Source organism: Apteryx mantelli, chromosome 15, assembly GCF_036417845.1.
Source record: "Apteryx mantelli isolate bAptMan1 chromosome 15, bAptMan1.hap1, whole genome shotgun sequence".
Classification (NCBI taxonomy): domain Eukaryota; kingdom Metazoa; phylum Chordata; class Aves; order Apterygiformes; family Apterygidae; genus Apteryx; species Apteryx mantelli.
In genome coordinates, this window is record NC_089992.1 from 13,455,978 (window position 1) to 13,480,597 (window position 24,620).

Here is a 24,620-nt window from a genome sequence, read left to right on the forward strand (position 1 = left end):
TGGAAATGAGGCATATGTAGTAATTTTTAAAAAGAGCAATCAGAGGACTTGTTTTAATTTTTTTTCTGAATATGAAAGTTTAAGCATTAAATAGCATTTAACCAGGTAACCCACAGCCCATTGGTATCAATTATTTGCTCAGAGTTTAAACGGACATTTAATAAGTATGTTAATTGACACTGCACTAACTTACTATAGGTTTCTTCCTAAGTGCCAATTATCTGCCTCAACATTCCCGACAATTTAAGTTTGTTAGTAAGGAGCTAATTGCACTAGTTTATTGCTGATGGAATTACATGAGGAGTAGAATTTGCTCTTACATACTTATTAGACCTCAATAAGTGATCTTTAGCAGTCTGTTGGTATTCAATTAACAAGTAATAACTTCCTTAATGAATCTAATTGAAATGCTTATTTCAGTCAGGCACCTCATATAAAGTGCTTTACTTTGAGCACTTTTCGGAGTGCTGGTCTTGCTTACTTAACAAGAGCAAAATGGGGCCACTGAGGAAAACTCTGACACTGTGACGAGACCCAGGCACTCTTGGTAAATCCCTGCCTAACATGACCAGAAGTAATTTGCCGGGTGATTTCTGTTCTGTAGAAATATCATGGGAATAAACTGAGATACTTCTCTCTGGGGATTTAAATCCATGGAGGGGATTCTGCAGCATGAAATTCGTCTAGCACATTAGCTCTGCCGCTTGTGATGGAGGTAAAAACACTTGCTGCTCCGCTGGGAGCTGTGTAGCTAAGCTGTGTGCACCGCTGCGGCCGCACCGTCATTAAGTTCTTGTTACGGTTTGACTCTTTCACAAATTCACTCCCTTTCTTTGCGAGTCCGCATGTTTGGCTTAAGAGATTGATAGAAATATGATGGTAGCTATATTTAATGACCTAAACCCATCATTCTAATTAGAGTGAAGAAGAGGAGATGACTAGAGGGTTTAATACTGTTCCTTGTACTTCAGTGAGGCTGACACTAAATCACCTTGAATTTAGTCTTTGCTCTTGAGCGTAACCTGCTGTGAACTGCCTCGAGTGACCACTCTTGGGGATAACAAATAGCAGTTGCTATGCGCAACAGCTTCCGAGTAAAAAACAGAGCGTGGACATCGTATCTGGGACTGTGCACGGTGCATCTAGTGAGCTCTTAGGTTGGGATCCTCCTTAATAAGGAAGGGGCAGCCTTAATCTTACAGGCAGATTCTTAAAATATGTAATTTTATAGGCTGGAAAGTGGTAGCCTGTTTTGTCCATTTATGGGATGAGAAGACTCAGCAGAGACTGGTTTCTGAAACTATTTTGGGGTTCAGAATTAAAACTCTAGTTTCTCCTGTAATGAGGATATAACAGGCAAGATACGTGTTTGTGGCTAAATGCCAGGAAGTCTGCTCGAGGTTCGCTAACAAATTATTCTATTTGGCAAAGTTATTATATGGGTAGTAACCTTTTCTCAAGAATTTTTAGCAGATAGATTTAGTGTCAAAACAATATAATAGACTGTATTAGCTTCTCCAGTCTATCATGTTTGTTACCTACTTTTTAATGCATGCCTTCTACTCATTGAATTGAAGGGCCTTATTGATCGCTTTGCAGCTGAACTGATTATTGGGGTAAGATATACTCTTCTTGAAATAAGCGGAGATAAATTATTCATTTAAAATATTCTTATTTTAGTAAACTTCTGTTTAACCTCTGGGGTTAATTAAAAAAATGTATTGCTGGTGGGCTGACATAAACTTATTAAATCAGAAAGAAACTGAGTTCAGGCTAGTACATTTAATGTCAACTTTTGTAATATTCTTGGGGAAAAATACCTGCATAGACTTATTAATAATCCAGAATTTTAAAACAACAGCAATAACAGCAAAGCAGTCCAGCTGGGAAAATAACCCCCAAACTGAGTACATGTTCTACAACTTTGGATAGCTTGGAAATGCTTAAATTATGTATCTGGGACTTCATAGGCCTGTGGTTGTTGGTTGAAAACCTCTCTTTTTCATTAGGTATTAGGTAGTTGGTGTCCTTAGCTTCTGTGGGTTGGAGTTAGGGGGTTTGGTGTGCTCTCCAGAAATGCCGTGCTGCTTTCCTGTGCCTGAAGGGTGGATGATGCACGTCATAGCTGGCATCTCTGCTAATGCTGAATAGAGAGAGCAAGGATTAAATGGGCCTAACAGCTGAGGGGATTTTCAAAGGCATGAGCGGTATTTCGACACGTATCTCCTGATGATTCCTGCTGGTTTTCCAGACTTGCTTATGGATTCCTGGTCAACTGTGAGTCTGTGTCCCCACTGTTCTCCCTGGACCAGCCACTTAGGGTGTTTGATGGCTGGCAGTCTGGGAGGAAATGATCAGAGATCCAAATGCTAATGCCCCCCGTTACACTGATGGGATGGAGGAGCCCACGCCTGACAGGATAGGCAAGAGCAATAGACTTCCCTGGAGATCATTCGGTCTTGCCATCTGTGCTGTGACAAGCTTGAAGGAGCGAGTGGGCAGCGTAACAAAGGTGTAGCCTGACTTTTTGGAGCTCGTCTAACCATGACTTGGCCTTGGGTCTGAAGCCGAGAGGAGTGGGTCTAAAATGACCTATGAAACAGCAGCCAGAGAGAAGAGAAGGCTTGGCTGGAAGGACTTTATGAAAAAAAACAAATGAGCAATAAAATAAGTACGTGAGGTTTGAAGACAGGAGGTTAGTTATGATCCTATTCAGGACAGGTGAAACTGTGTTTTAGAGAACACAAGGAAGACTATAGAAAATCCGGTGCTGGATTTAGATGGACACTGTTGACATTGTTAGCTGTGTGGCATCTGTGCAGGATTTTGTTAGAAGCCATCGTGAAGCTGTCCATTTTGTCAGCAGGCTAGGAGCAAGCATTCCCCTTCCCCCCCCCAACTCCCATGGCTATTTTCTAAATGGTTTTAGCCTGCAATGTGACAAATACTGTACTTTTGGCAACTGATTTTGCAAATCAGCAAGCAAAATAACTGCTGCAATGAAAGTAGTAGCTGAGTATCCAAACTCACCTGTTTGTGGAGAAGGAAGATTTGAGCATTATGCAAAAAGACCTGTTTAATATGAAAGCTGTCCTAGAAAAGATATTAAGGATGAGTAATCATTTTTACTATCTTTCAGTTTAGGTTAATTCAGGTCAGTGATTTCCTAAATGCTTGAGTGGGTTTGGGGATTTTGGTACCCCTCAGCTGAGCTGTTAGCAGTGGCAGTGAAACTCCACCGAAATGCCGTCTGCTGCTCATTCCCGTGAGCCGCGGGAGCTCTCCGCAAGGCTGCTCTCGCTGCGTGCAGGGCAGTGCCTTTCTACAGCTTTCCTCCGGTGCCCGGCAGCTTGGGCTTTGCAGCCGAATTTCGCAGTTCAGTGTAATACCTCATGGGCTCTCCTAGGGGAATTTAAAACCAGGCAAACTTACAGCCACACACAGTGGCCCAGGGATGGCAGGAGCAGGCAGCTGGCCCGAGCGAGCCCAGCTCAGCACCGCTGCAGTGCCGCCTGGAAAACCCTCGGAGCCGAGGCAAAGGCAGACCCTTCTGCACATGCATTTTTCTTGCTCTGAAGCCCAGATCTCCTTACTGAACAGGCCTGGGCAGAGATGATGTTGGGGCTGTGTCTGGCTATAACAAATACTTTCCTCCCAGCGTGCATCCCATCTTGTTTTTCCTTGCTCACGCCTCCTCTTTCCAGGAGCCTCTGAGTGACTGAGGGTGATGGCCTGGCCCCAGGCAGCTCTGCGCTTTGCCATTGCCTTCGATGGGGTCAGTATTTCACCTGCCCTAGCAGTGACAGAGACTGAATGTCGGAGCTCCATGCACAAGCTTTCACAGAAATCAGTTCTCACATGTAGCATTAATACTGGAAGTGCTCTTGCTCACCTAATGGTTGGTCAGGCACAACAGCCTGTGACTAGTGGCCGTTCACGGTCATGCGGCATGGCCTGATTATAAAAACTTCTTGTTAGTCCGCAACAAAACATATCTCAAGCTGTTAATTGATCCACAAGTATTTTTGAGGAAATCAGAGTAATCAGATGTATGTTCCTTTCACAGAAAGGGAAGTTACAGTTAGCTGGTGCATTATTTTTGTGATTCATCTGTTCTGGTCTAATTTTATTTTATTTTATTTTATTTTATTTTATTTTATTTTATTTTATTTTATTTTATTTTATTTGTGTGGGGCCAGTGTTGTAAATGAAAGATTTGAGAAATAAACCTTAAAATGACTCAAATTAAAAATCAGTTGCCGCCTTTCTTGTCTTACTAGGCATCTCTTCCATTTCTGTGAGGAGTAGGCACGCGCTAAAAGGCTGGTGTACAGCTCTCATGGTCTGCTTCTGCCAATGCTTAAGGTCAGCTCCTGGAAAAAGTTACAAAAACTGGCTGTTACAGCCAGGTATGATCCTGCAAAAAGATCCTCTGTTGAGAACTGCTGTCCTTTGCTCATTTCTGTTGAAGTCAGTGGAAAAACTGCCTGTGCTGCCGATGACTTGCTGAACACGGATGGTAAGATGTGTGCGGGTTGGGTTTTTTGCCATTCCAGTTTTCCTGCAGTAAACATCCTCCTTTTTTAACAGATGGGACCATTCCTGACAATTGTTAGCCTAGCTGGTCTATGCGGTAGGTTTTTTTCTCCTTCCCTGCCCTTGAAGTAGGAGGTAGAGCAATACAACATGTATCGCTCTTCCCGGCTGACATGAAGGGCAGATGTACCTGTCTGGCAGAGAGGATTCAGTGTCATCGCAGGAGCCCGAGGTATTCTCAAACTTTACCTCAACGCTGTCACCCTCCAGCATCTGTGTTCGGGTCAGCAGCCTTCACCGTAGGACACAGACTTGGATCTAGTTAGGATTTTAACGAGGAGAGCGCAGAGAAGTTGTTGGTGACTGTAGGAGAAAAGCAAGCAAGCGGGCCATAAATCAGGTCATCAGATGAATTCAGAAGGCACTAATAAAATCAGAGCTTCCAATAAATTTCATTTCAGGCAGAGTAGAAACATTTTCTCAGTTGAGAGTTCAGGACAGATTATAATTTCAGATGTGTGTAAGGCCAATGCAATGTGTCTACAAAAATGTTTGCAGGCAGGCAGCAGTGGCTGGTCCAGCCAGAGTCAAGCCCCCACACCAGTTGTATTTTAGTATGATTGAATAGAAATACAAAAATCTCTAGTTCACTAAGCAAAGCTGAATCTAATTAAATATTTAATGTTTTTTTCTCCCAAATCCTTTGGTTTCTTGCTCTTTCATACTGTGCTATGATGACATTTGAACAACAAATGCAGTCTTGGTAGGTGGGTCTCCTGGTACTGCTTTTTGTATGAATAGCTTGCACATCCCAGCTGAAGTCCAGATGCTGCATTTATGAGGGTTTTTTGTCCTGATCAATTTTTAAAAAACATTTTTCCATCCCATGAAATTAATAGCTACCTGGGGAAATACCAACCAACTCTTCCCCATTCCTGCAAATACTAACCTTTTCCCAGAAGGGAAAGGATTTCTCTTTCCTTTTATTTACCTGCAAGATGTCCTTGCCAGTGCTCAAAACCATAGAGGGTGGAGGAAAAATACAAAGAAAACCTTTGTAAGTGGAAAACTTTACAAACTTAACAACTGTACACTGTCTTCTGAGTATTTATTATACTGAACAAACCCTGCATAATCTTCCCAGGGTCACTGAGTGAGTCATTAGCAAGATGGCATTAAGACAGAGGCATCCTGATTTTTGTAACTACTCTGATTGCTTTAAGACCCCAATTTGAAAGGCCGCAAGTTTGTGCTGGCAGCACAGTCACACAGATAACTTCTCACAGCTTTACAAATTGGTTTTCTTGAAATCATCTCACTACTATGTGCCTGCAGGTTTTTTTTTTTTTTTTTTTATATAACTTGCCTACATTCTGTTTGGTTTTCAGACTTGCTGCTGTTTTGAGTGTCTGCAAAACCCCAGGGAAGGCAGAGGTGACCGGGAAGCTCTGCCCTGCGCTGCTGGGCCCGCCAGGGAAGGGCCCGGGCTTGGCCTGAGCTGCCGTAGCTGGTCTGCCCCGAACGCCCTGGCGGCACGCGGGGCGCCTGGGACCTGCTCATGTGATAGCTCTGGAGCTGCGAGTTGCTATTTCGGAGAAACTATAGGATGCGTCAAGGCAAACCAACCAGCCCAGGACAGCATTTGAGGAGAAAACTGCTTGAAACCGCTTTTGTTTTGCATCTTGCCCAGCTTTGGTGGTCGTTGCAGTTCCCGTTCAGGAGAGAGACTGTTGATGTCCACCTTGGCATCATTAAAGACAAAATTGTTTAAAAGCTGCAGCTATGGCTGGTTAGCCTTGGGCTGCTGTGTTCCCTCTGTTAGTAATGGGGAGACTACTTTTTTTTTTTTTTTTAACATAAAAGAGCTTTTCTTATACTTGTGTTTTTCCTGACACTGTTGACTATTGCTTTCCATCGGCCTCTGTGGTGTCTGCATCCCCATGTGACCCAGCAGGGCACGGGGTGGCCGGAGCGCTGGTGCCGTTAGACGCATCCAGCCAGCACGTGACTCCAGGTAAGTGCAGGCTGCTTTAATATAGACCGAAAAAGCTGATGGTGGAAAATGGTCACTTGAAACCTTATGGATAGAATAAATACAGCAGTTTCTAAGCAAAAATATTCCATTGTTTGTGTCCTGGGTGCATATTTGTGTGTCATTAAAATAACTGCTTGTAATTCTTCCTACCCCTTAAGGCCTAAATGAAAATTATTCAAGCAGGTGCGCTTCAGGAGTTACTGCCCCCGGCAGAGAGAGCACTTTTAGCCATCCTGGCTGGCACCTCCATGTTAAAGGCGTAGTTAATTTTCAAGTGGAAAAGCAGCATAGGCTTGCAGCAAATGGCAGCTCTATGTGTTTGACTCTGCATTTCATGTATGCCTCCAATAAAAATCACATCAGTAAAAAGAAATTTAAATTGGCTTCTGCATTAGAAAAATACACATTGAGACATTACAGGTTTGGGGTATTTTTTTTAGTACTGTGTTTTCTTTCCTGATGCCTATCTTCCTAAAAGTGTCTTTTTTTTTGGTAAAATACAACTAGGTGCCATTGTATTGTTGTAACATGCACAGTAATTTCAAGTGATTAATACCTTGACAGCATAAACTCATAACAAATCATTTTTATCCATTATCTAAAATCAACTTTTAATTAAAAGAATACTTCATATTTGCTTTGTGATACTAAATTACCCTGATTATTTTAAAATTACGTGTGATGTTGGCACATACTAAATATATAGCATGTATATTTCTGTTGGGCCTTTATTATCTGTCTGAAACATTAATTTCAATTATTAAGCATTAGTAAGTATTTAGGAATGTCCTGATCTGTAGGTCTGCCATTAATTTTGGCAGGAATGATGTTTTTTTTTTTTGTAGCCTATATTTTAGAAGAAAAACTGTATTGTATTTGCTCAAAATCGGTATTTTTTTAAGCCTAACAAGAGGGGTTCAGAGGAACCAGAGTACAATTGAAAGTGGGATCAAGCTACTGTGAAGGTTTCATATGGGCTAACCTGACTCTGTGTTGCACTCTCCCGAGGCATGCCAGTTACTTTGATGTTTTATATTTAACTCAGGAGTCTGACAGTCGTCTACAGACACTCTCTCCTTCAAGAATGTGCATATCAACACAGGACTGCAATGGAAATGGAAGTACACCTGTGTGGCTCGCTCTCAGCCCCCGGCAAGCTGCCTGGTCCCCCGTAACGCTGATGAAGGCTGTCGCTGTGCCCTCCTCACCCAACGGTTAAAGGCAAGCAGTTCTTCCTCTATTGTACTCTCAGGAACAATGCACTTAAAGCTAGCTTCAATAACAATGAAGTGAGACATTCAGTACATTGGAATATTTTATTTGACTTTACATGCGGTGTTAAAAACCCAAAGAACGTATTATTTACACATCCACAATACAAGTTTACAAGATATCTATACATGTTAAAGTACTCTATAGTATAGAGCAGCTTCATTTAAGGGTTACTTTTTTATGCCGTACCATTAAAAAAGATACAATCTGCGTTTACCTTTGCCACAAATGGATAAAGCATCTTTTATTATTAAATTAACAGAATAAAGACTAGGTTGAATGTTAGAAATTTCAACATAAATACTGAGAGAACTCACATTACCATCTACAAGGCAGCACAATGTTACAGGAGGTTATCAGGGTTCACATACATTTATCTTTCGTTTTCACACAAGTCTGAATTAATATTTGTAAAGTGAATTCAGATCAGTTTTTGTCTTTTGACAACTGAGTACATTTTTAATAGTTATTAATCTTGTAGTGTTTTAGTTGCGAGACAGAAGTGTTTAGGAAGAGAGATCATTGATTTTTGGATCCAGAGGTCTCAGGAAATAAATGTCCCTTACAGCCTTACCATAAAAAATGACTACTTCTATCCTTTATTCTTTGTTCTGTAACAGAGATCCAGTTTTCAGTGACTAACCTTTTCTCCCCTTCAAACAGATAAGTCTCCATCGTCTCTGAAACCCATTGCAGTTATTTGTCCTGCTAATTCATGAATATTCCTCTGCCATGGTTATTTCTATAGTTATGTTCAATAAACAATGTGGTAGTGTGTAGTTTGCAAGCTAAAATAGCCATCTGTGTTGAACATCAGCTGCAAGTGGATACTGTAAAACCTACTAAATGGCTTACACAACTTTAGCAGGTGTTCCATTACCCTAGAAACCTCATTTGATTTCACATTATAACTGTTTGATCCTTTGGAGAGCTGGGGTGGAATGTTTATCATGGTAAGGTGATTTAATGCTGCTGTCTTCTGGGATTGTAGGCTGCCTTTAGTTATCATTAATTATTCTTGCTTTTCATCTTTTTTTTTTTTTTTTGGGTGCTGTTGAGAGGTTTTTACACTGGCACTCGGGAAATATGTGCTATAGTGAGAACACTTGACTTTTTTTTTTTTTTTTTTAGTACTTTTATCATTTGCATGAATAAGGCACAAAATGCACAGATTCAGGTAAACTCACACATAATATTTACAGAATATTGTCATTACCTGCATGACTTTGGAAAAAAACCTTACATTACACAACAAAAACAAATTGATTGCACTACTGTTGAGTTTTCACAGACTGCTTCTGCCAGGCCAATTAATGTTTCTTCCTTTCTACTGACAAGAGTCTATCAGAGTGTAGGGCATTATTAAACGCAACAAAAACGTAACCTTCTGTAGTTACACAGGCCTCTGCCAAGCAAATTGTTGATTATTAGCTGCCCTCAATGAGAAGTACAGGGGCTTGAGTTCACAGTGGCCAGGTATTGGATGGGGGAACTGTGAAAGCACAGTAAAACTCCCCCATTCCAGCCCAAAACACTAGATTTGAAATGTACAGCTCTGAATCAATAGCAGCATAACAGAGTTATGAAGAATTAAACATATATGCATTCTTTCACTGGGTGACTTATTTCATTGAGGCGAATCACTCAGAAGGCTGGCAGAGATGCACAGTTCTCCCTTAGCTGTCTCCACACTGAACCAAACGCTGCAGAAGGAAGAGTCATCTGTTTGTTCAGTCATGCTCAATGTAAACAATTCCATAGCATAAAAGATGCAATGGGAATCTAAATACATCCTAGTGTGTACAGTACACACGCACATCCACACACACGCACAGCTTTATCTGTGGCACAAACAAAATGCCACACACATGGACAGAAAAAAAAAAGAATGCTACAGTTGGGCCAGAGACTGAATTCCAGCAAATTGATTATTAACCCAGATATTCATTGAGACATTACCATTTTCTGACATTTGTGCAAGAGGCAAGGTGAATGCATACATATTGAAATGTTCACATTTAATGGGAACGACCACGCTTAACGGCAGTCTAAAATGGAACCCATTTTTCAAGTATTTGCTCACAGATTATTTTTTTTTCCAGGAACTTTTTCAGCTATTTAGAACAGTAAGGTAGCCCCCACCCCATTGTGCTACATGTCTCCTTAGCTCCAAACAAAAGAAATGTAATGACCAGCACTTTCCTTTGTTTTTTTTGTTTGCGCCTAGCAAGTGCACAAAGTCTTGCTATAGCTACATGTGGCAAGACACAGATGTTGCTGAAGTAAAGACAGTTTCTTTGGCCACTTTGTTCTCTTTAATTACAAGCAAGTCTCTGTCTTATGTGTCTCCCACAACATCATCTCACAACCTGTACAGGTCAATGCCACACTCATTTTTAGCACAGACAAGTTCTAGTAGCTGTATTTGTTCAGTGGTCTGACTGAAGTTGTCTGAGGAACGAACGAGGGTTTTGGTGGCACGTCGGGTTTTAAGGAGGGTGTCCTCTTTATTCCTGTACGAGGAAGGGTGCCGTTGCTTGTGTAACTGCTTTGCCTGGACAAGGAAGGCTGGAGGTGAACGCTGACAGGCGTCCCTTGCATGTAGTCCATCTTTGTGCCTGCCGTGGGAGGCATGTACCCTCCACGATTAATACTAGGCTGTCTGGATAACAAAACACCATTTGGTGAGTTTAAGTTTTTAGGAAGGGCAGATATTGAATGCCTTTGTGAAGAATTTTTGTGATAACCTCTTTGCCTTTCCAAAGAGGTCATTGGTACTGCAGGGGTGGTGGGAACGTCCACCCGTTTTGTGGGACTGTTTCTCGGAAGAGTCGATGGAGGAGAGTATAAGGACGCCTCCCTGTTGGGAACTTTAGGTGGGATCTCAGACATATTTCCCATTGGATCCAGCATTAAAGTCTGGTGGGCCACTTGAATATCTCCCATAATTGCTTTGGGATTACTAGTAGTTTCATTTAAGTGTTTCAGAAAATCATTCAGGGTGTTCCTGGAATCAACAGATCTCCTGTGGTCTCTTTTGCTGGATGGTTTTGTAAGTGGGTGATCAAGATGTTGCATCTTTTTGTCTGCCTTGTGCGCATTAGAATTTGAAAAAGATGTGTTGTAATCATGGGTAGCGTTGGGAAGAACGATAGCACTCGGAATATGTCCGTGACTTAGTGGAGAATGGGGTGGAGGACTGGAAGGAAAAAACTGAGGGCTTTTTAGTGGGGTTTCTTTTCGTGAGGCATTGAGATTACTATGCGCTTTGTCTGACTGACTTTTCATAGCCTGCATAGTCTTTTGCTGAAGAACTGGCGTAGATTCAGGAGTGGGTAGTGCAGCTAATTCGGGAGGCTGACCCCTGGGGTCCATCATCATGGACTTCGTATCACCATTGGGCGGCAATTCCTTTCTACTAGTCAACAGGTTTGTGTAGAGCTTGGGTGAATCAATGTTTTGTTGATATTCCTTGACGGGACTATCAAACAACCCGTTCAGTTTAGCAAAACTCCCGCTGGAGTCAGTACAGGACTGAGCAGATTCTGCATCTTTGTGTATTTTTCTGGATTTCCGTACAAATATATCCCGGTAACAGTAAACGGCTACTCCCGCAATAAAGGCTCCCAGGACAAAAGCAGCAAAGACACAAGTGATTAGGACATTCATATGTACCATTTGGTTGGAATCGCCTGATTGTACTTCCCACCTTACACCTGCAAAAGACATACAGTATACAATAAATTAACATGTAGTTTCCAGTGATACATTTCAGAAGAAGGTAGCCTGCCTCAGGGAAGGACAGCACTATCTATTTAAGTATCTGTTAAGAGTTCTGTACCCAGTGTTAGCATAACTCAGTTGGATTCTGCAATCTAAAGCACTGGTGAATGCAAATAGTTTTACAAATAAAAGGTACTATGTTAGTATCGATCAGTCCAAAGGAAGACTGTCCATTTTCTTTGCTAATGAGGATTGCTTGTCAGTGCTTCACTTCCTGTATTATGCTTGGTTATATACTGTACTCTATTGGTTTAGTCTGTCCCCAAATTTCCTTTAAGGCTCACAAATAGGGGCTTGGATGTTATTAACATTAACGATTTCTGCTAGAAAATTGAGGTTAGAAGGTGTTACTTGGCCAGACAGCAATTAATAACTCATGGACGGATTTCTTTCTCAATTTCCTGCCCAACTCATAAATCAGTAGCAAAAGAAAGACAGGATTATGCAAATGTTGTGTAAAACTGTATAATGTACATACTGTGTTGTTATAACCATGTTAATATGATACTGTGCAGAACATGTCAACTAATACATCCATAGTTTGCTAGCCGTGGAGTGGCACACGTTGCAGTATGTAAGTGTAGAATTTTCAAAGTTCAATACTATGTTATTCTATTAATGCGCTAGTTTTTCTTCTCTTTTTTAGTCAATAATGAACATACATACTGGTATATTGTTAAAAAACCTTGCAAGGTTAAAAGATGTTATAAGAGATGATTGTTAAAATTTAGAAAACTTTTAGCTTAGACCAAGAAGAAGTTGAATATTGGATTAGTTTGTGATTCGCATATTAATACAGGCTCCCTTTGTTTTTTGAGATTTTTAGCGCAACCACAGACATCTTGCAGCTAAGACTATGTTAGTTTTTAATGAAAGTAATTCTGTTAACTATCCCTAAGGATGTTAAAGTGAAAGAGCAAGAGTGAAGGAATAGATTTGCTTTTGTTAGAGGCGAGGCCTTTGAACATTAACAATGTTCAGGGTTATAGGTTTTAATGGCACTGCGCAGAAGAAGAAAAAATCATGTGTAAAGTTCACTAATAGCTATGACACAGAATATGACTGAGAACCAAGAGCAAATGATAACAAAAATTTAAACAAAGCAAAATGGAAAATAACTGCAAAAAATTAAAATGACAAATGCACTGCCATAATGGCTGATAGGAAACCTGATATGTTTTGGTGAATGGTAATAAAACAGGAATGGTTTTTAGCTGGTGGGATTTTTCAGTAAATACAGAATTGTGCAAACATGTCTGTCATCTGCTATTCTGTGTACTGGTGAAGACTTATTTTAAGTTTTGGCTATGAGAGTGGAAGCTTTGGTTTCTTTAGCTGACTGTGATATTGTCCTGCTGAACTGAAATCTTTGCGGCTGTAATTTGAGTTTCACTTAGCTGAAAGAACGGCTTACAGAAAGATGAATTACATGTAGTAGATGCTTCTTTTAGTGTTCAGATTAAAAACTGTGTGTGCGTGTTTGTATGTGTGTGTGTACTGAGATCCTCTGTAAACTCACACTCGTCACCAGAGAATAAATATTCAGTGTGTCCTTACTCAGATCTGAACCACATTCTTTACAAACCTGCTGCAGGCAGGAGGCGTTTGGGGTGTGCCCCATTTATAGCACGGATCTGTCAAGTGGGTTCTGCGATTTATTTCCCCTCTCCTGCCCCAACCCCCAAAACATTAAATTTATTTTAGGTGCTGCCTGTAAACAATCATTCTTGAGGACTAGTAATCTTATCCAAACTAGACTGGTTTGAAAATGAACAACCAAAGTGCAGGTAAGGCTGAATTTATTTATTTTTTAACCCATACAGAACTCCTGCTGATTTTGATGGGAACTTTGGAGCACCCCAGGAAAAAAAGGCTGAGCTTATTATCTGTGTTTCCCATTATAAGCTCTAAGCATCACTTTGTACACCAGATAAATAGACATGAGAAACATGATTGCACTGTCTGCATATTCACAGGAAATGGATATAAAATGTAGCTCAACAATCATGGCTGTTATGTTTAAATCTTAGAAAATGCTGAGACTATCAGGTTTCCATTCAGCTGCAATGTATTTTCCCTGGTAAGGCCTTACCCTTTGGGACACCTGATAATGGATCAGAATAATCAGAAGTGTTTGGGTCATCTTGAACTACAAATTTCCGAGAGCCAGTCACTTTAGGTTTCCAGGAACCAATCACTTTAGGTGATATAACTGGGATACTTGCCATTGTGGTAATGGAAGCTGAGGAGAACTCCATGTCTGTGGTGGCAAACAGATTTTTATTAATGTGTATTACAGTCAGGCTTTCCTCAGTGTTTCATGGCACATCTAAGCTATAGCTGGAGACAGTATTTAATGGGAGTTACATGTCAGAGCAAAACATGACCCCTACACTTTCCAGAAGTACAGAGGGCTGATTAAAATCAATCAGTTCAAAACTTTAAGTACAAAAAATACATTAAAACATCAACAGCTGCTAGACAAAAAGCCAGAGAAGTCAAACATGAAAGCAGTGCAAAAGTTATAGTAAGCAATTGGTGGAGGTGAAAAGCACAACTTACTCTACTTAAGTGCTATATTGTTCACTGGAGACAACATACTTTTTGCTGTCTTTTAAATATCTTCAAAAAAAAAAAAAAACCCAAAAACCACCTTGGAAAGACACATGTGCATGACAGGTTACTCCTGAGAAACCAGATCAGCTCCATGAGTGCTATTACAGTCTACCATGAACTGCTGAAGTGAGCCATTTCTTTGGAGGGAGGGGAAGGAATTTTTTTAACCTCTATTTTATAATGGTTCCTAAGGAACAAAGTTGTGTAGATTTGGGTTCCCCTTTAGTATATTTGCTGAATGGAATCCCTATGGCCTAGGTGGAGATACCCATGAGGAGGAGACAGACCGAATCAGGTTTACAACCCAGAGTCTACTTTGTACGCTCAAGTAGCATTTTGTGTACGCTGGCCAGATTGGTTTAGACATGAATGTCTGTGGCTTGAGATCTGACTAAGAAAAGTGAGTACTCAAAAGGATACTAATGCAGGACTTGAAAATCAGGTTCAATTATATCTGCATCCTAAAATACCACTTTGAAAATTCAATTGATAAAGTAAACATCCATGCAAGCAAGATAGCATTTTCCTGTAACGCAATTTTGTTTTGCTTTCCTAATGACTCTCTAACCTACATTACGGTAAATAAATCTGGGAAATATTTGTTTCAAACATTACTTCTTGTCAAGCTACAGAAGTGAAAATATTATCAGAAACCAAAACAGAAAATAATGTTTTGTTGCACTCTTACAAATTAAACACACAAGCAGAGTCTTTTCAGATCTAGCAATCGGCAATGTGCCTTCAGTCTGAAACCAGAGACCAAGTTCTAGGAGGAAACACTGGAAAATAAGGGCTGGGGCTTGCTCCTGTTGAAGTCAATACAGGTTCTGCTTTTGAGTTCAACAGAGGAGCATTGGGTCCTGTCTCCCTGAACACCAGGGGCTGACAGTGGAAACACTGTTAGAAAAATCATTGAAGGAGAAAAGGATGTGAAAGTCCATCTGACAGCAGTGCATCAAGTTTTCTAATCCACCTTTGTCTACACAAGTTCTCATTCAGCTACAAAATTTGTGATGTTAAATTATTTCCATTAGCACAAACTCCTTAAAACATTTCAAAAATGTAGAAATACACATTTTGGGAAATGTGTATTTGTGCAAAAGGTTTGCTGGGAAAGAAGGAAAGAGGAAAGGAGAGGTAAGAAGGAAGATGATGATATTTTGCCATTCATCTACTAGAGATGACCAATAGGGGCATTCACAAATGCATGGCTGGGGATAAGAGTAAAGCTTAGTGGACTTTCGTGCAGTGAAGATGTCATCTATGTTAATCAGGCTCTTTGATAAAAGATGTCTCAGTAAATAATGAGCTGTTAACATGCGACTACACAGGGTGAAGTGCTGAGTGAGAAGAGTCTGACTATCTTTACCATCAGTGGGAACATGAGTAAAAGCACAAAAATGGAGGATTGCCAACTGTGCAAAAGGAAGGAAAAAAGGGCTGAAAATGCTGAACTGAAGGAAAGTAAAGGTCATTAATTCAAAAAAATTAAAAAAAACTAACCAGATGTTGGGTCGCCAAATATTTTGTAATCTGGTGTAGCTGTAGTAGGCAAAATTTCTAAAAGAATTAAAGGAACAAGTAATCAGTGAAAAGTAACAAAAAGAAAGCAAAAGCTCTCAAACCTGAGTGACGGAAAATAAAAACTAAAATATTACTGGTTTTAAAAAATAAATTCTTCAGTACTTTGCTGTAGACCCCAAATAGTTGTAAATTGGTGAAGGGGAGGAAAGGTAAAACTCTGCCACCCAGGACCAAAAAGCTCAGCTTTGTGAACATCCACAGTAACACCAGGTGATGTGTTCATCATGTTACTGAAAAGCTCATCATAAATTTAACATCCACCGTGAAGTGCAGCCACAAACTAGTGCTGGCACATTATAAGCGAGCAGCAGTGGCTGTGTCTTACCATGGCAGTCCCCAAGCTGCGCTGTGTTGCCGTATTCTACGTCTTGGACGTACCCTCCAGTGCTGTGGTTGTATGAAACAAACAAAGAGAACCTGCAATTAACAGTATTGGTAGGGAAACAAAGGGTGATTTTTCTTTTTTTCTGGAAGCAACAAATAGAAACATTCAGTCAGCTTAGAGATGCAAGAGCTAGTATATGGTCATAAAATTATTTACAAAATGCACAGGTTATGTGAAGTCTTTAAAACTGTATTTGCTTACACCAGGAAATAGAAAAGATCAAATTTTCACGTAACTTCATCGTCCCTTCTACACTGGGACTGCTCCTGGTTTGGATACCGCCATCCAATTATACTAGCTGAAGTTTGCGCTGGCCTGCTACAGTGGTCCCTTTTTAAGGTACAGTTGCTAATGCACTGTATATTACAGGCCTGATTTGTGCAAAATGCCTTTGATATGTATATAGCGCCCTAGCTTCAGGGTGGAGCCAAAATCTTCTCCTTTCTCCAGTCCAAAACATGTGTTTCTTATTTGCGATTGAATGCACCCAAGCCATGAGTGTTCCTGGGAGGGGACACTGCACTGAGCTGCTCAGGCTTACAGGCAGCGATTTGTCACCTTCCTACTTCGCACTGCTCTTCCTACAAGGCTGCTTGTCCTTACACACACGTAAAACTCCCACTGAAAGCAAATCTTCACGTAGAGATTGCAGAATTAGGTCAGACTTTAGCATTCTGTTCCCCTACATAGACAGTACATGAAAAAAACAGCTCTAGAAAAAGGGAGATTTATTAACCGAGTGCAAGGGAACAGGCGTATGAAACAGGCTCTCATGGTCTATAAAACACATGGTAGAGATGCTGGGCTAATTTGAAAACCAGCACTTACAGCATGCCTGGTTTCACTCTTCCACAAGCCTCATGGTCTAACCAGCCACAGTACGGGTCCCGGGAAGCAATACATGACCTTGCAAGAGAAAAACATGAGGAAAATTCAGGCTTTTTTTTTTTTTTTTTTTTTTTACTTCCTTCCCCAGGGATGGCTGTACCCTTCCTTTAAGGAGGAGTATGGGAAGAGGGACGTACTTTTTACAGGAGCCGTGCCGCTCGCACCGACTCAGAGGAATCCTGATGACGCAGCTGGAGAACGCCACGAACAGCGCGTGGTGCTCTTTGTCCAGCTGCAGGGAAAGGACTCGTCTGTCCTCCTCGCTCTCAGCACTACACCTGTTTTGCGAAAACAATGCAAAGCCATTATGTTAGTAACTGTAGTACTCTGTGCAGCACACACTTACACTGGTAACATTTTGAGTTATTGTCTGCATAGATTCTGAGAAGCGACTTTTTGCATATATAAACGTAACTCACTAGTCTTTGCTGAGTGATTATTAAACAATCCTATGGGTTATCAAATGCTGGCTTCTGGCTCTTATTTACAGCTGGGTGACAATCTCACTGAACTATGTAGGAAAAAATTCACATCCCATTTTCTTTGTTCTCTCAGTTGGCATAAACATCTCAACAGAGCAGAACAGGAGTCCTGTACAGGGAGCCTAATTGGAACGCTTCCGTTCCAAAAGTCTTTACTCCAGAATAAACAAGTTTAAAATGATTAGAAGTGGCTTATCTATTATTTGGTCACTCTTCAGAAACCCTCAAGATAAGCTCACATCATTTCTTTTTAACAGCAGTATATAGTTCTGATATTCAGGAAAAAGTTTGATATTCAGGAAAAAGTTATCTACTTGCAGAAGTATTAGACTGTGTCACTGACGTCACTCGAGTGGAATTGGTTTGTTCACTCAACCCATGAAAAATGGCAAGTACCCAAATATTTTCAGGTTATTCAACACAAGAAACACTGTGGAATGATAAACAAGTGATGATGGTGGTGATAATGAGTTTGTTTTGTTTTACCACCATTATTTTTTAAGCTAGCTACCAGGGACTAGATGAAGAGCTACGTATTTTAGGTGTTCTGGTAATACTTACTTTGCATGATTATAAGCTTCAATTTCTTCCAGTAATACACTGTCATTCAAAGAAAAAGATCTGGTCTTTGCCAAGATTTTAAGTACTACTCCTGCTTCAGAGCCAACAAATATGACTGTGTAGTTCTGGTAGGGTCCAGCAGTATGGTCTACAGCAATTGCCGTCAATCTGTATCTACCAAAACCAAAAGACCTGTCATTAATTATCAGTACGTTTTCTTGTTTTCCTTTTCACATCCATTATTTCTGAATGATGTCATACCTGACACGTGTTTTCGTAAACCAGGGCTCCTCGATGACTGAGGGAACAGCTGAATCCATCAAAGGATGAGACTTGATGAAGGAGAGCGTTTCGTCTGGGAAATCAATGGAGGTTTTGTAAGCCTCTGCTAGGCCATGTTTTGCACAGCAGCCAGGTCTGAAAGGAGAACAACATCGTTTTTCCTCTTGGTATTTTAGTTAATGAGAGCAGGCAGCCTGCTAATAAGCATTCGTATGGTTGAAGTGTAAAGCTCTGCTTTGGTTTTTTACCCAACAAGACACTCAAGAGTATAGCTGATTTAAGATATCTCTTTACAAGGACAATATTATTGCATCAGGAGCAAGAATCTTTTACCTTGGCTTTGGTACTTTGTCTTCAGGTACAGCTGTCCAAACAGAGTCAGGAGTCTTTTGTTCTTTAAATCTCCCTTTGAAGACTTTCTCAATGTCATCCATGCTGAAAGCACACACCGCTGAACCAGGGATGCTGTCAAGCAAGAAAAATCATGGCAAGAACTCAGGCTACAATGGCACCAATCTCAGCGTAAGCGAGAACCAGAGAAGGCCCTTTGATGTGAGGTTGCACCTCTCTCACCTGTTAAGCTGTGTGGTGAACACACCGACAACAGTGGGGACGCCATTGATTTCTATTATGTCTGTGATAGACTGCAGCACATCAAAGTAGAAGAATGAATCCCCAGGAACGGAGCAGTTGAGCCGAGCTTTCAGGAAGGAGGTCCAGTGTTTTTCCAGGACTCTCTGGGACCCCCCCATGTCATTTTTGCATATGCGAGCCACCCGGGAATACACAGCCTGCAAAGGACAAAGAAAGAAAAAGGGAGGCAGGCTTGAGAGCTGCAAGGAAAGCAGTGCTTGCTTCTGGGCTGTTAATAACACACTGAAGATAATTTTGTTAACAGAAAGATAGTTGCCATTTATCTGCAGAGACAGGAAGAAAGTAAACAACGTTTAGCTGCTAGTGCATGGGCATCTTAATGCATCACTGAGCAAATGCAACTCTGCCAGCTTGGCCCCACCTTCCCCCCCCCCCCCCCCGGTCAAAATCCTATTGTTAGTGAGATTTAAAGACTTTAATTAACTACATGTAAAGGATTTAATAATTTATTATAGAATATCCTTCCATGATGAGGCAAGAGTATTATATGCTGTGTTGGTATGACTGAATTATTCAATATCTAGAAACATGAGAGAACCTTCTTTGAAACCCCTCTTCTGTGTTGTTTTCTGTTGTTTCTTTAATAAGCATGAAATAATACAAAAACAAATCCATGACTTTCCACAAGTGCTAAGGAAACAGCAGCATTAAAAGATGATACCTATAGAGAACTCTCTTAACAGCAAGGCATAGAAAGTACAAACAACTTTATGGCTGAAGAATGCACTGTTCTCCCCCGCTGCCCCCCCCCTCGTAAATTATAATGATGGGAAAGCTACATGAACTATGTACTGATCCCCACTTTATATTGTAAACTAGGCTTCTACTGATGCTGTTTTAGGTAGATCTCATTCTGAAAAGGCTTCAGGGCTACCTGATAGCTTACTGTGATGACACCTACCTTGCCTAAATTATTGTGCTCTACAGCAATTTCTCGAAAGAAGAAATAAACATAGTTCCCGTATTCTATGGCATGGAGGAAATGTGGCTCTGTAAGAAAGAGCAAAGAGAAGGTTACTTCAAGGAAGTATTCGGTTGGTAGAAGACACCACTGGGTGACTCGGTGGCCCCTCTGCAGTCCATTGCAGCTACAGTGCGCGCCAGTCCTCCCCGCACTTTAGGATGTCCAAATATGGGTGCACTCGAGCTTAAATGAACTCAGAGAGTCTTTAATGTTGACTAATGGACTGTAAAAAGGCCTCCAAGGAATTGCATTTCCGCTAAGTTTTTTTGTTACTGCAGATTCATTCACTGATGCATTTAACAAAGATTTTGCTTTATGGGCATTAAACTGCTTTCTTATTGTGATCATACTGTATCGAACGCCACATATACACTGACGTCATGGCATATGGGTAGAGCATGCTGGCTGTGAATTACCTGACCTTCAGTGCCACCAAAATTACATTCACCATACATATGGGAAACACCCCCCCCCCCCAAATTACCTTTTATCCATTTGGAATCATACTTTATTGTTCTTAGGGCAGATCCATCCCCCATGCTGCGATAAATAACAGCATCACTTGCCAGGAAATCTGCTACTGTTGCCGAATACAATTTTCCATCTAAAAACAGAAGTTAAACTGTGGTATTAAAAGGCCTTTAATAAGACAGAGAATTCTGACTAACTTGTATTCTTTCCCATTTCTTTACCGCCACTCTTCCCTAGATTGCTCTAACCTATTTATTAACAGTTCAGCTTCTAATCCTTTGAAGGCCCTTTACAGAAATTTAGGATCAGAGGCACCTTGACACCTTTAGCTTTTCAAAGCTTTCTTTAAAAGCCCTCTGGTTCCTTTGGTGTCATTAATCATTTAGACTCATTACAAGCAAAAGTTCTTACCAGCAAAGAGGGCGACATTGGTTTGTCTGGCATCAAACGGGCATCTTGCCAGACCACTAATTTCCTCCCCGTCATACTCTAAGGTATTCAGCTAGAGAAGAAAAATAAATGGGTGGTAGTGTCATTTCTATTTTGTACAGTGGCACAAAAGCATAATACTGGTTTTCCCCAAAACTTAATTTGGCACATTGGCTTCTGTCTGTTTTTATCTCACCTTGAAGCATTCTCCATATAGTCTCACTGGATGTACTTGCTAAAGCATAATTAGTGCAAGCAAAACCACTAACACACTAATGACATACTGTTCAGTGTTCTTACCCGATAGTATCTGCACATAGGATTAAAAGCATTTGTTCCACAGACAAACACCATCTCATCGTTTCTTGGAACAAAGACTTTAATAAAGTTATGGCATTCATCCTGAAAAGAGAGTAAGATATACAAATCACAGACTTCATATACACAATTAGTATTAGTGTTGTTTTCTTCTATAGTGTATAGGATAAACTTACTTTATGTTTGCCTTTCATAGCACAGTTCTCTCTGTCCTGCTGCCTTGACCTCCATGTTAATTTCTGCTTAAATCAAATGAAAAAAGAAAATGACTTCCTTTCCGCAAAAATCTTAAAAAATAATAATAATAAAAAAGAAAAACCTGAACAACCTTCCCTTGCCATCCCGCCTGTATCTACTCACCTTGCTTGGAGTAACTTCCGATTTTGGAACTTCATTTAAGTTTACAGTGTAAACTTGATCCCTGTTTGCAAAGAGAGTAAAAAGATACGGGTGAATTTATTAATCTAGTGGACTTATTTTTGATAAGATAAATCTATTTTATAGATTGTTTTGTTAGACGAGAAACATCTTTGAAACCCTTATGGATTTTCTTTTTTCAACAAAACCAGGAGAAGGTTGGGCATGGGCAGTATGAGATTATTTTTTTATTTTCATTGTTGTGGTCCTCAGGAAGCATCTTTACTTTCCAGTTACCCATCTCTTGTCTTACCTTACTGTTGAAGCACAGCCCAGACTGTAAATATTCAAGTGTTTTAGCCTCATTCCTACATCCCTGATGTGTCAGTCCAAGTTTAAAATGATCAGGAGAGGTTTTTATCAGCGCAGTAATGTAACGAGGGAAAAGGGTATTTGATCATTGGTTTTAGCAAAACTGCAGTAACTGCAGCCTTCAAATCCAATTTTCATGCACTGGCCAAAGATATGCCACATTTCTCTGGGAAGTCCTCCTCCCAGTTCTAATTTTTATCATATTCTGCAGATTTTTCTAAATGAATTTTACACATTAATGCAAAACCAGGAGAGAAAAGAATTTTAATCTAATGAACTGACTAAAGGAAAATTACCTGCCAGCGATATAAAGTGTGTCTCGAATTTTCAACATCAGTTGGAAGTCCAGTCTGTGCTGAGATTCATTGCCTGAAGGGCGTCCTCTAAATACTGGATATTGCCTTGAATCTGCAAGTAAAAATGGGCTACACCATCACTCAGGATTATAGAGCTAAAGAATCAATATACGGCATTGATTAGCTGTATATACTAGGTGTAGAAGGGTTTAAACTAAATTCCTTGAGTAATGTCTTGAATATAAATGAAAAAAAAAAAAAAAGATGGCTAATGTCAGCAAATGTTCTTTTTTCCTGAAGTTATTGCTGTATTTCTGATTGCTTTTTTAAGAAAATGATTAAGTGCTCTATTAAAGATACAAAGCCAGTAAACACATTTCAATTTGAAAGGAAAATTTTTTTTTTTAAGCTTCCCAAGAAAAAAAAAAACAACGCATTAGAACTTTTCCCTGGTGGTTAGCGCCATTTGCAGATTACTTACAGTGGTAGTCGACGACGTTAATGGGGTCCTCGTCTTCAGGGAAGCTGACGGCTCGGCTCCGGCACAGGCTCATTAGCATCACCCAGGCACAGAGCAGAGGAAGCCTCATGGCTGGGGAAGGCGAGCGCTACCTCTGTGGCAACACTATTTAACTACCTGGAAAACAGGAACGTGCCAGTGAGAGTTCAGCAGCACAGAACAATAAACGTGACTTCTTACTGGAGAAAAAGGGTCTTTTTGTTTTTTTTCCCCCCCCACTTGTGTTTGATCATTGGCAGCAGTGGAATAAATCGGTGCTTATGAAAAGGCCTCTGTATGTACATTGGTGGAAAACTGCTGCATGACATATCCCTGCTCAAAGCTGCTGTGAACCATATTGATGTTTGCTAATTTTTAGCTGGAGTTGCAGGCATTTCGGAGGAAGCTGATGACTGTCAGCCCATTTAATTCGCGCAAATCACAAACAGCACATGCAGGCTGCTGACCTGGCAAGAAAAATTGTCAAACTTGGGATTAGAATTTTAATTAAACTGCAATCTCTTTCCATCCCCTCTATCACTGAATGTCAGCCAATAAAACCTTTTCCCCATAAAATACCTAAATCTTATCCACAAAAAGTCATGACACACACAATCTGTCTGAACATCCATGCAATGTTTTAAATTTATTGCGTGTTTCTAGGCTGTGGCATCATAATACTAAGCCTGACATGCTCATTGCCAAAAACCTTATGTCTAAGCCTCGACACGTGGCACTTTGCCTTGTGCAGTGATTTACACGTGCAAAGCAAGTGTAAAAATGCTGCCTCTGCAATGTGACAGGGCTTGTCACACATGTCGCAAGGGTGGCAAAGAGGCTGCGGGGGGGCACGGTGCTCAACTGGGTTCCCAAGATCTTTCTTTCCTCCTAAATCTCTGCAGCAGGCTAGACAGCGAGTAACTGAGCAGCACCTTCTAGGGGGTTTCTTTTTCTTTCTTTCTTTCTTTTTTTTTTAGTGCTCTGTAGATTATACAGCACATATTATGACAGGACCACAACACTATACAACAAAGCTTTTAAGAGGGGAAGGAAAACAACTTCTCCAACTAAACCACAGGGATATTTTAGTGAGCAGAATGTAACTACTCAAGTTGCAATTTGGGTAGGATGCAAGAAAATGCATCTCAAAGGGAAATGCGATCCTTAATGACCACAAGTGGTCTGGGAAGGGGTTATAATTCCCATTAGAAACCTGGCAGATGTAGCACTGTCCCCCCTCCAGCGATTCAGGGGCATTCATTCAGCCCTGACTCACAGGTCGGAAAGCTTTGAGTCACCAGTTCAATACCTTATAGTTGCTGAAATCACTTATTAAACTGGCTAAACAGGGGAAAACAAACAAACAAAAAAAAAACCAAAACAAAAAAACCCAACTTTCAATTCTAATATTTCGCGAAATGCTGTGAGAGGTACACATTGCCAGCACAGCGTGCCAGGCCTGATCCAGCAAAGTACATAAGTATTAATCATTTAATAATTTGAAAAGCAATTAAAACAACAACAAAAACCCCTTCATAACAACACTTAACCTTTCAGTAATGTTTACTTGGGATGAAAAGACTGCATTTGTTAATTGATACTATGGCTGGCTGGGGCAAGGCTCCTTCCTTTCACAAGGCTGCTGTGCGCTGTGCTAGGCTGTGATACGACTAGCTTAAATGGAGATAATATTGGGTGATGGGGTGGTCGGCGGGGGGAAAGGGGTCTGAAAGCCATCCATTATGGCCTGACCTGAAAAGAAGCATTTTTCTACTCTTGATAATATTTCTGTATCTCCGTCCACCAGTCCAGAACGGATGGGCCGTGCTCTTAGTC

At 40.6% G+C, this 24,620-nt stretch overlaps 1 protein-coding gene and 1 long non-coding RNA gene across 8 annotated transcripts; one reads left to right on the forward strand and one right to left on the reverse strand.

The window, feature by feature from the left end:
* The first annotated feature begins 4,385 nt into the window (after positions 1–4,385).
* On the forward strand, positions 4,386–17,257 carry LOC136993406 (uncharacterized). Its single transcript, XR_010885687.1, has 4 exons — positions 4,386–4,519; positions 5,925–6,550; positions 7,617–7,792; positions 17,188–17,257. It is a non-coding gene; the product is annotated as an uncharacterized lncRNA (long non-coding RNA).
* Positions 7,874–24,581, reverse strand: SEMA6D (semaphorin 6D). 7 transcript variants are annotated; one of them, XM_067305390.1, is made up of 19 exons: positions 24,537–24,581; positions 22,767–22,922; positions 22,286–22,397; positions 21,621–21,681; positions 21,437–21,499; positions 21,243–21,344; positions 20,925–21,015; positions 20,527–20,646; positions 19,980–20,068; positions 18,998–19,215; positions 18,758–18,889; positions 18,404–18,559; positions 18,143–18,316; positions 17,237–17,377; positions 17,040–17,117; positions 16,152–16,243; positions 15,746–15,802; positions 13,719–13,886; positions 7,874–11,559 (listed from the first exon to the last, which is right to left on the reverse strand). In XM_067305390.1, the coding sequence occupies exons 2-19, from the start codon at positions 22,873–22,875 to the stop codon at positions 10,256–10,258; spliced, it is 3,267 nt and encodes a 1,088-aa protein (XP_067161491.1). In that variant the 5' UTR covers positions 22,876–22,922; positions 24,537–24,581; the 3' UTR covers positions 7,874–10,255. The 7 variants fall into 7 exon arrangements, with proteins under 7 accessions (XP_067161491.1, XP_067161485.1, XP_067161487.1 ...); XM_067305384.1 differs by lacking the exons at positions 22,767–22,922; positions 24,537–24,581 and having other exon boundaries at positions 16,152–16,213; positions 22,286–22,391; XM_067305386.1 differs by lacking the exons at positions 17,040–17,117; positions 22,767–22,922; positions 24,537–24,581 and having other exon boundaries at positions 16,152–16,213; positions 22,286–22,391.
* Between the last annotated feature and the right edge of the window lie 39 nt (positions 24,582–24,620).

Excerpts from the sequence above, each read along its gene's own strand:
- SEMA6D (XM_067305390.1), bottom strand. The coding sequence starts at position 22,875 with ATGAGGCTTCCTCTGCTCTGTGCCTGGGTGATGCTAATGAGCCTGTGC. Across the intron at positions 21,682-22,285 it reads ACACTTTATATCGCTGGCAG|GGATCAAGTTTACACTGTAA; the intron begins GTAATTTTCCTT and ends CTTTGCAAACAG. Across the intron at positions 21,500-21,620 it reads CGGAAGTTACTCCAAGCAAG|AAATTAACATGGAGGTCAAG; the intron begins GTGAGTAGATAC and ends TGATTTAAGCAG.